Below are 12,136 nucleotides of genomic sequence, written 5' to 3'. Positions count from 1 at the left end.
ATAAAGCAGTTATCTCGGTATCTTTTCCAAGATTTTATATTGTTTTATATTGTGCGCGTACTTTTGCTCTATGCTTTCATAAATGGTCTCTTCTAGGAAGGCGAGTGTAAGGGTGGCATATTTCGGTGCCATTTTAGTACCCATCGCTGTGCCTAGTATTCGGATGTATTTGTCATTATTGAATTGAAAGGAGTTGTTATTGAGGAGTATGTCAATGCTATCAAACACGAATTGTTTATTGAATCTGGGGTGTAAAGTCTGTGTATGTTTGTCAATCCAATATAAGAAAGCTTCTTTTCCGAGGTTGTGTGGGATATTGCTATATAGGCTGCTAACATCTAATGTGGCTAGTATTGTCCCATCGTCTAATGTTTGTGGTAGGGAGCTAAGGAAGTGAGTGTCATCTCTTACAAAACTTCTGATTAAATTGATGAAGGTCTGTAATAGTATATCTATTAGGTTGCTAAGTCTGCTTGTTGGGCATGATGGTCCTGCTACTATGGGTCTGAATGTGAGGTCGTTGGGGTTTGGGGTGCTTATGTACTCCGACTTTTGTATGTTGATGGCATGTCTTACTTGGTTAGATTTGTGTATTTTGGGTAGCCCATAGAAGATGTTTGTTTTTGTTGTGAAGTTTGTAAGGAAGTATTTCTCTTTTTTAGTTAATGTACTATTGTATGTAATCAGAGTTTTGTTATTTTAGATATGGTTGCGTCGTCTATGTTAGAGCTAATTGGTTTGTAATAATTTTCGTTCCCTAGTGATTCTAAAATTTTGTTTATAGAAGTTCTTATTCATGATACATTGTTGGTGACTACCCTCTTATTTAAATATACATCTCTCTTTCGTTGGAATTTCTTAACCCATTTTATATAAATATATACATATATATATATATATATATATATATATATATATATATATGCTTAATGAATGACAAAAGTCTATATCGCAGAGTTCATCTTACAATTTATTCCTTTAATTTAGTTGACATTTACAATTATTGACAGTATCTGTTTCGTAGCACAAAATCAATCAATTAATTATTGTATCAATTAGTGAATATATTTCCCCTCAACTCATCAGAGGAAATAGCAACAATCAATCTATCAAAAGGAAATAAGTTGCTATTTCTTTTGATGAATTAAGGGCAAAATATATTCACTAATTCTTATAATAATTAAGTGATTGATTTTGTGCTACGAAACAGATACTGTCAAGAATTATAAATGTCAACTAAATTAAAAGAATAAATTGCAAGATGGTCAATATTATGAACTTTGGAATATAGACTTTTGTCATTCGTTCATTATATAGCATAGTAATTATATTAGAATTATTAAATAAGGATTGGTATATATTATGAGGAAATAAAGTATATTTCCACAGAATATATATATATATATATATATATATATATATATATATATATATAGCAATTACATATAGCAAAATAGGTGAATAAATAATCACAACAATTGAAACATGAAAATGCATTGTTCTGTTCTATAGTTTATTTAGACCATTTCGTGCCTCCCTAACATAAAATAGATCAGAGAATTTATATATATAGTAAGATTAAACAAAATATATTTAAAATAAATATGTTGATATTCATCAAAACTTAAATCCTGGATAATGATGAGGAGAAACTGCCGATGTTAAAGGGCTATAAATGTTCTACGCGTTCCATTGTTATTTTTTGTATTAAGTGCTTTGGTATATGAAAGTTGTAAGATTTTATAATACTTACTGGAAAGGGTAAAAAGCCGACAAACGCACTGAATGAAGTCATCTAACTTGATTCGACCATTTCTTCCACCATATCGGATCGCAGAACTCTCTGCTACTTTGCGACTAATATTCAGTCCTGAAATAATGAATATGTGAAAAATATAGCGAAACATCTTGAATATTTGTTTGCCTAGACCATGAAATTTGCAATTCAATTTCTAATTTGAAGAATTATTATGTGTGTTCTAGCTACATTCAACCAGCATGTGTTGATGGTAAACAGCTCTCTTAGAAAAAATAATGTTCACGTTTACAATTTTTGCCCTGAAAGAAAATTTAAAACAACATTTCCAATATGGGTTCAAGTAATAACAGGACTGTCAGCGCTGTAGGGTCCTTAAAATTTCGTAACAATTTGTACAACAGCAAATCGTTTTAACGAATAAAGTCAAATTTTTGCAATGTCAATCAGAGACCATTTCGCAACAATCAATTCATGAAACTACCTTTGGTAATATTCTGAAGTAAAACTATTACCTACAATAGAAGCAAGTATTAAGCTCAATATTGATAACGAAGGTTGTTTCAGATATGTTCCTTAAAATCATGCAGAGGGTGCATTCAACGGAAACTGAATGCCATACAAACCACGAAATTTCTCCATCTAAAAATCAACGTTTTGTTATTATAAAAAGTCGATATGAAAATACCTTTTCAATTGCATAACGAATTTTCTACCAAATATACTCCTTATATATATATATATATACATATATATATATATATATATATATATATATATATATATATATATATATATATATATATATACTAACAGTTCAGCCCGGCTTCGGTCGGGCCTTATATACTGTTCATGACTTTATGTGCATAATATATATATATATATATATATATATATATATATATATATATATATATATATATATATATATAAAGTAGCGTCCAAAACGTAAGGAACGATCGATAATTTTGTTTTTAATAGCTTCTAACTTTATCTATGAAAAAGAAAAAAAAATTTGGTGAATTTTCCAATGTTTAATAATGGTAGTTAAAGAAAAAAAAATTTTAATTTTTGATTTGATTACATATTAGTTTTTTTCTTTTACATATAAATAAATTTAATTAAACTACAGGCGTCCAAAAGTTTAGGAACGCAGAAAATTAATGCAAACGTTAACAATTTTATTAACAACAACAAAATGTCGACTCCGAATATTCGAAAAATGCCAAACAAGAAAAACAGCTTATTTGTGACCATTATGATGAAAAAAAGTCCATAGGGGAGATTGCTAAAATATTGAAAAGGTCTAAAAGCGTTGTTTTTCAGATTATTGAAAATAGAAAAAAAGGTTTACCATTGACTGAAAAGAAAAAATCGGGCCCGAATAACAACTAAGAGGGAGTATAGAAAAATCAATAGATCATCTCGTTCTGATTGGTTTAAAACTGCGGCTTTGATATCCCGGGAGTTTACATCCGAAACTGGACACAAGATTTCCCAACAAACGTCTCCCGAAGATTAAACGAAGTTGGATTATTTTCAAGAAGTCCATGCTCAAAGCCTTTAATTTCTATTAAGAATAAAAAGGCCAGCCTGTTATTCGCCGAAAAACATTTGTTTTGGGAAGAAAAAAATGGGAAAAGGTTCATTTTACTGATGAATCTAAATAAAATCTTTTCGGATCAGACAAAAGACCACATGTCAGAAGAAAAAATGGAGAAAGACTGTCCCCTAAGTGCGTTAAAAGTACAGTAAAATTTGGAGGCGGCAGTATAATGGTATGGGGCATGATATCTTCAAAAGGAACTGGCCCCTTTGTAAGAATTCATGGAAAAGTTAATGCCCGAATGTACAGAGAATTGATTAGAGAACATGTGCTACCTAATTTTTCTAATTCTGATATCTTTATGCAAGACAACAAACCGTGCCATAAAGCAAAAATAGTTTTAGAAGAGCTAAATAGATCCAATATTTGCGTTATGGATTGGCCAGCTCAGAGCCCAGACCTGAATCCAATTGAAAATGTTTGGAAAATTATTGGTGATAAGATCACAGAACCCCCCCCCCCCAATAATCTTGATGATTAATGGGAATGTATAAAAATATCCTGAATAATATTTCACCTATAACATGTGAACGATTGGTTCTGTCTTGCATAGTGTGATTGAAAACAAGGGGCTTTTCACTAAATACTTAAAGGATTCTTTATTTTTTCATAATGAATTTCCCTCGTTCCTTAACTTTTGGACGCCTGTAATTTAATTAAATTTATTTATATGTAAAAAGAACTAATACGTATTAAAATCAAAGATTAAAAATGTGTTTACCATTATTAAACACCATTATTAAACATTAACTACTATTATTAAACATTGGAAAATTCACCAAATTTTTTTTTTCTTTTTCATAGATAAAGTTAGAAGCCATTAAAAAAATGATCGATCGTTCCTTAACTTTTGGACGCTACTGTATATATGAAATTTATTTATACAAACATTAATGGCTACATATGTGCATACATGTTTCTGTAATAACCCGCGTTGGGGGATTATGTCTTCAGGCCAAGAATTATCGTCGAGAACTGATATTTCAAACAAAAACATTTTCTTATTTCGTTTACAAAGTTAGAATGTAACATGAGTGGGGGTCTCCCCGCTCATAACCCCCACCCATGTTACATTCTAACTTTGTAAATGAAATAAGAAAATGTTTTTGTTTGAAATATCATTTCTCGACGATAATTCTTGGCCTGAAGACGTAATCCCCCAACGCGGGTGATTACAGAAACATGTATGCACATATGTAGCCATCAATGTTTGTATAAATAAATTTCATATACCTGCTCTGTTTACTCATTGAGCACTCTTTGGTAGACACGTGTTGTTTCATGGGATGTACTTCTAGGAAACTAAACTCTACTGGCTAAATATATATATATATATATATATATATATATATATATATATATATATATATATATATATATATATATTAAAACGTTTGACTCATGTCCAGGTAACCTACATCTAATTTTTCAAGTGTTTAGACCCAAAATTGGCGGAGGAGTTTGGTAGAATCTGCAAAGCTCAACTCTTTCAATTTTGACCTTTTGGCAGCCAAAATTTCGCCCCAAAACTGATTAAAATGCTCGGCGCATGTCTGACTACCCGCTATGTATAAATTTAAAATGTTTAGACGGAAAATTGGCTAAGTAGTTTTCAAAATACCGCAACGGTTAATTCTTTTGAACTCTGACCCCTTTGACTACTCCGATTTTCAACCCAAACCGATTAAAAAGATTGCTATATCTCTGAATCCACTTTATGTAAAAATCCAGATGTTTAGACCAGAAACTGACTAATTAATTTGGTAAGGACCGCAGAGGTCGATTTTTTTTACTTCTTGACATTTATTTGTGGGTCTCAAATCAAATTGAAAAGTTAGATTCATGTCCAAGTAACCGACATTTAAAACTTTAAGGGGTTAGACCCAAAAATTGGCAGAGGAGTTTGGTAGAGTTTTTAAAGGTCAAATCGTTGAACTTTAATCCCTTGATAGCAATATTTCTGGCCGAAAACCGATTAAAACGATTTCCTAAAATCTCAATAACCCTTATATAAAATCTTCAGTCTCTAGACTGAGAATTGTCAGAGTTATTTGGTATAGAAATGTACACACACAGACACACACACAGACAGATATTTCACTTTTTAAGATATATATACTAGTAGGCCAACCGGCGTTGCTCGGTCGTAAAATACGCAAAATATCTTTTAATTCATATAGAAACTGGAACATGCATGCGAGTATTAAGTCTTTTCTAAACACTTCACTCTTTGTAAGCAAAAATAAAAAGAAAAAAATATTCGAGCAAAGATAGAAACCAAAACCTAAAGACAATAAGTAAAGTACGATACCAATTAGATCTTAATGACACGATCTGCAAAAGGTGTTTTCAAACTACTTATTTTTAACATAGGTAATCTGTAATGTGAACCTTTTACGCATGTGCATTCGTGAAACAGTTAGCAAACTGGTAAAACATACGATGACTGCCCCGTACATATTTTTTAATTTTTATCCCTTTGTAGCCCTGTTTTCTGGATGAAAAAAAGTTTTCCATGTGTCTGAATAGTCTATATACTAAATTCCAAGTCTGTAGATAAAAATTCATTGAGTATATAGGTTGAGAAATGACCCACACACATTTTTCATGTATCAGTTTATTCTATAAGCTTCGTGCTATTACCTGAGGTAACATCACTTAAAGAAGATGCACCATTCCTCATAAAAGCGTATGTGGGTTAGCCATAGAAAGGAGATCTTTTGGGGGCGGCGAATACTCTGTGATTTTGAATATTTAGTCAGCGCTTAATTCCAGGGAAAAGTATCCTCATGCCAGATTGTTCTGTCAAACCCCTGTACAGAGAGGCCTTAGATACTCGAGGATGGTATGTGTGTGTGTATCCAGACAGTTTATATCCGTTTAAAAAGTGCATGGAATATTATTTTGTCTCAGTTTTCATCTGATGTACTTTCGACAAATCGTCTATCGAATTGCAAGTTTAAATATCGACATTATGAGTAAGAGACGCTTGCATTTTTAATGACTACGATTCAATGGATTTTTCTAAGAAAGAGACTAAGGAAAATGGCATGATGTGGATGATATTACTCTCCTAGTCATATCCAACCTAAATTGCCATAATTGTTCCAACATTTTTATGTGATTGATAATGAAAGTTTAATCAGTAAAAAGCAATATTATTATGATTTATGCTTTCTGCCACATTGGATATTATTTAACCCCAACATATAAATGAATATCAATAAATAATTTCGGAGAAACTTATAAGCTTCCTGTTGTAGTGTGTCCACCTTACGGACAAAACTTTTTCATCTATTATATATACCATAGGAATTATTCGAACAAATTTTAAAGTACTGGAGATGTGGTATACGTAGTTCGTGGCTCAAACGGAGGTCTCCAGACTATAGGTCTAAATGATATTAACATACCCTTCGGAATTATTAGGTCATAGCACGTTCAATAACTGATCGTTACACAGAAAAATATTTATTCCATTAATTACAGAGTTTTTTTTTTCTTGGCAATTTTAAGGATTAGTGTTACCTATATCGTGTATTTCCTGGTCTCTTATTGCAACTATCTTGAATAATACGAATAACGGAAACCCGCAGCGCCATATTCTTGTAAGGTAAAGGATTTCTATCTCGAAAAGGTTTACTCTCAAATATTTTAAAAGCATTCCGTTTATAAGTTAAGCTTCATATTAAGCAAGTCCCAAGTTGTCTGACATAAAGACCTTACAAGAAACGAGATTCGACCCAGATAAAAAAAATGATTATTAATACATCGATCGCAGATATGAGAATCTTCGAATTTTATTGATGTAATAAAATAAAACATTCGCAGATTAGGCATCGATTACTTCCAACCGGACAGAATTCCTGTAGATACTTGAAAATGAAGACAACAACCCTCACACCCGTTTTTTTTTCTAGTCGAAATACAAACTCTCTTGTATTTAATTTGTAAACAAAATACAATATTAATCAGGCATCTTGTGAGAGATGTTAATAGACAATGTTCATGGTTATATCAAGTAGACATCGTTCATGTGCGTTCACGCGGGAAGCTGGACAATGTTTTATGTTAGAAAGTTTATTTGAAATAAAAGATTTGAATGGAGTTTCTTCCACTGTGTATGTAGATGGACTCAGACGTTTACGGTGTGCTAAATTAATTGTTGTGCTGTCTGTGTGCTCTCGAACGTGGAGATTAATAACTAGTACGACGTTAAATTATTCCGGTTGAGCGTAAACGTTGTCGCTATTAATTTTAATTAACAGTATTTAGTGACATGAAGGATTTATGATTAATTTTCGCACGAAAAAAATGGTGTATCAAGTAAACCAGGAAAAAATTATAACACGAGACTGATAAAGGTATTACGTGGCAATCATATCAACTTTCATCTTTGTGCATCTTTTAAAATTCAATCAATGCTTTTACATCTTGAAATGCAAAGAAATGTGTCCTAATTGTGTTAACTGTCTTCCGCGAGCAAAAAGACATTAGAAGTCAACAAACAAAACGATACGTAATGTGAAACTGTGTTAGCAATCGAGGTAGATGGTGTATTTTGGAGGGAGGTAGTGTCGACTATTTCCGATTATCTAAAAATAAAGGATGCTTAGCTGGACCACAAGCAAAATAATACGCCCCAAATGTTTAAAATCAGATCTGGTCGAAAGCTAGGAATCAATAGAAACGTGAGAGAATGCATTCGTTTGTGTAAAATTCAACGTTTAGTTTATAATACAACCTAGCAGGACCCGTTTACGGCGTTGCCTAGTAGTAGAAAAATTAAAGTACGGTTGTTGTTGTTCAACCCTCAATCTTTTCATATTAAGAACGGCCTTCGGAATGGACACCCCTAACTTCCCTATGTTAAGAACGTCTTTCGGAATAGACGCCCCATTTTGTGAGTGGGTGTGAGGTTGTCCAAAAATTTTCCCGAAATGTTACTTTCGTAATCGCTTTCAGGATTCCCACGCGCAAATACTATGGCCGAAAAAAATGGTGGTTGTAGTGTTGGTTGGGCCATGTGTATTACTCTGGCGGGAATGGTATTTCAGGCTATGGTATTTTTGTGGTCAAGACTGAAGTTTAGATGTGAAAATACTATTGCCTAAAAGGAACTTAATTTTTGTAGTCATCTGTACGTTACGATGTAAACATGTAAACCATATTGAAAAAAAAAAGAAATAATATAAACAGAAAGTTTTCGTTAAATAATAAACAATTGTTGTTTATTTTAAGTAATATATACAAAATTTTGTTTATATTTTAAACAATAGAAATAGGACACTTTATAATTTGAAACAATGTAAAGCTTTTAAAATTTTAATTTTAGACAAGAGAAACAAAAAGTTTATATAATTTTGAAATAAATTTTGTTCAGACATTTTTAAATATACAGTAGCGTCTAAACGTTAAGAAACGGTCGAACGGTTTTATTGAGTGGCTTCTAACTTTATCTATGAAAAGGGGGAAAAATTTTGGTGAGTTTTCCAATGTTTAATAATGGTAGTTAAATAAAAAAATAATTTTTTAGTTTTGATTTCTAATACATATTATTATTTTTTTTTACATAAAAATAAGATTAATTAAATTACAGGCGTCCAAAAGTTAAGGAACAGGGAAAATTAATACAAACTTTAGAAATTTTAATAAAAACTTAACAAAATGTTGACTCCGAATATTCGAAAAAATCTATCTATACAAGAAAAACAGCTTATTTGTGACCATTATGATGAAAAAGGGCATAGGAGAGATTGCTAAAATATTGAACAGGTCTAAACGCGTTGTATTTCAGATTATTGAAAATAGAAAAAAAAAGGTTTACAATTAACTGAAAAGATAAAAAAAAATCCGGCCGACCCCGAATAACAACTTAGAGGGAGGATAGAAAAATCACTCGATCATCTCGTTCTGATCGCTTTAAAACTGCGGCTTCGATATCCCGGGATTTTACACCCGAAACTGGACAAAACATTTCCAGACAAACGCTGCGTTTAAAAATAAAAACAAAATATTTAATATTAGTTGTAAGTGTTTAAAGTACACACAAAATTAAAACGAAACAGATAATATTAGTTATTACTTGTGCGAAGAAATTTTGTGGACTGTACGAGAGTATACACATAGGCTATGATTTTAACCTTTGACCTTAGCCTTGAAAAATAGCGTGCACTATCCCTAGGTTCAGAATTATCATCCTGCCAGGTTTGGTCATGATAGGTCCACTGGTGTGAGCTCTAGGAGAGTTGAAAACACAGACACACACGAATGCTACTACTTTATATATAGAAAAACCTGCTCTTTCAGCAGACTGTATTGTCCGGTAAAAAAAGAAAATAAAAAATAGTTGTTGCTTATATTTATATTCTACTGATTTTGTCACATAATATGCAAATGACATGCTTCCGGTTTAAGTAAATCCGCCTGAGTTTTCAAATTCATTGAGTTGAATTTGGGTGATGGAGTTGCAAGTTTTGACAAGAGTGTTCCGAGTTGTGAATTTGTATATTTGCTATTTATATCAAGGATCATTGATACTGGAATCTTTACAAAATGTTGTTATTATGGTTATTACTATTTCTAGATATACTATTTCTGTTCTTCTTAGTGTGTTTTTTATTATTGTTATAATAATCATTTTTTACGCATTTCGTTATCTTCCTTCATTAATCATTTTGTTATGATGTGCTTTAAAAACTGCCCGATTCCATGATTAGGAACATTGTATGCCCCCTGTGTATAAATGTACTTTGGATATTATATTGAATAGTTTATTAATATTCAACAATTATCAAAACTATGAAGCATTACTTACCAAGTACTTTCAACATGTTCATGAATTCACTAGTCTCGATTGACATTGAGTGATCTCTGTCGAAGACTTTAAATATTTTCTGGAAAATAAAACTAGTTGATATCAAATCAAATCAGTTAAGTACTTAATTCCACCGTTTTTAACTTAAAGTACATGAAATAAAAATACAACGCATTATATATATACACACACACACACACACACATATATATATATATATATATATATATATATATATACACTTGTGCCCGATATTATTCATACCCCTCGGATCTTTGAGATTTCTATAAGAATATTGCTCAAACCAGAAGGTAGACAATATTAAAGGAATTTCAAACAATAAATAAAGTATAAGCATTTAATTTAAACTCAACAAATAAATAAATTATGCAAGTTTGAAACATTATACAAAGAAAAACAATAATGGCACTAGTTCAAAATTATTCATACCTCTCTCACTAATAGTCAATAGCATGCCCTTTATTCTTAATAACTGCCTGTAACCGTTTTGGATATTTTTCAACAAGGTTCTTATAAGCATCAACACTGATTTTTGACCATTCTTCAATGCAGTAGTTCTCCAAATCCCTCAAATTTCTAGGTTTCCGCTTTTTAACCTCAGTTTTCAATATGTGCCAGAGGTTTTCGATAGGGTTCAGGTCGGGACTCTGGCTAGGCCATTCCAAAACATTAATTTGATTATCCTCAAACCATTTCTTGACTATTTTGGCAGTATGTTTTGGATCATTATCCTATTGAAGGACCCAGTTTGGTCCTAAATGGAGCTTCTCCGCATCCTGTCTAATGTTTTTTGGAGTATCTCCAAATATTACTCCTTCTTCATGGTTCCATCTATCTTGACCAAACTACCTGGACCACTAGCCAAAAAGGAGCCCCAAAACATTAGGCTACCACCACCATGTTTCACCGTGGGTATGGTGTTGTTTGGGTTGTAAGCTTCTCCTTTCTTCCTCCAAATGTAAGAAGCATCCATATGGCCAAACAATTCAATTTTTGTTTCGTCAGTCCACAAAATACTTGATAAAACGGACTCTGGAGAATTCACATGGGTCCTAGCAAACTTTAGACGTGCTGCAAGGTGTTTTCCGGTGTGCAATGGAGTCCTTCTTGGTCTTCTTCCTTTCAGACCATTTTCATGCAGAGTCCTTTGCAATGTTTGCCTTGATATTTTTATGCCAGAAGACTCCAGATTTTCTAAAATGGCCTTAATAGTGGTGGTTGGATTTGCATTAACACTTCTTACAATATTCCTGGTGGCTCTAGCAGACAGTTTCCTTTTCCTTCCTCTACCAATCAAGTTGTTTGTTGTGTGGTGGCTCTGGAATTTTTTGATGATGCTCTGTACTGTTGCTGTAGGGACCTCAAATTTCTTGGAAATTGACTTGTAACCTAAACCATCCTTATATGAATTCACAATTTTAGTCCTAAAATCATTACTAAGCTCTTTTTTCTTCCCCATTCTAATAATTTTTATTCTTTTATTGGTTTTCAGTTAATATCATTTTAATTTCTGAAAAATGCAAAAAACGAAATGAAATTAATCAAAGGTTGTATAAAAGCATTCAAAATAAGAATCAAACAGGAAACAAACAGTCAGAAACTCGATTAATACTGAAAAAATAAGGGGGTATGATTATTTTTGAACATTGCAGATTTTATAAATAGCTGTATATTTCTTTTATTACAAGTATCCCGAGATTTTAAAATGAGAAAAATGATCAGAAGAGGTGTATTAAGAATATGTATCAATATGGACGTAAACAATAAATTCTTACAAAGTTACACCTAATAAACTCAATTTTCAAGGGGGGGTATGAATAATATCGGGCACAAGTGTATATATATTGTGTACAGAAAGTTGTTAGTTGAGACAGATCATTGGTACCGTCGGTTTCAAGCCCAATAATAAGGCCCGTTTAAGGTATCCTTATCAAGC

General features: G+C 32.0%; 1 protein-coding gene across 2 annotated transcripts in view; it reads right to left on the bottom strand.

The window, feature by feature from the left end:
* Window positions 1-12,136, bottom strand: part of LOC145243955 (calpain-9-like) — a 136,873-nt gene that overhangs the window by 13,035 nt on the left and 111,702 nt on the right. Inside the window, exons 17-18 of one of the 2 annotated variants that reach the window (XM_080107082.1) lie at window positions 10,180-10,258; window positions 1,754-1,870 (exon numbers count right to left, since the gene is read on the bottom strand). In XM_080107082.1, the coding sequence (XP_079963208.1) occupies window positions 1,754-1,870; window positions 10,180-10,258 (196 nt within the window). Of the gene's footprint in view, window positions 1-1,752; window positions 1,871-10,179; window positions 10,259-12,136 lie in introns of those variants that run through there. The other variant, XM_080107083.1, reaches the window with a different exon arrangement.

This window comes from Euprymna scolopes, chromosome 22, assembly GCF_053919585.1.
Source record: "Euprymna scolopes isolate OS-2025 chromosome 22, ASM5391958v1, whole genome shotgun sequence".
NCBI classification, from domain to species: domain Eukaryota; kingdom Metazoa; phylum Mollusca; class Cephalopoda; order Sepiida; family Sepiolidae; genus Euprymna; species Euprymna scolopes.
Note: the sequence above shows the minus strand (reverse complement) of the source record. Positions and strands in the feature narration are given on the sequence as shown.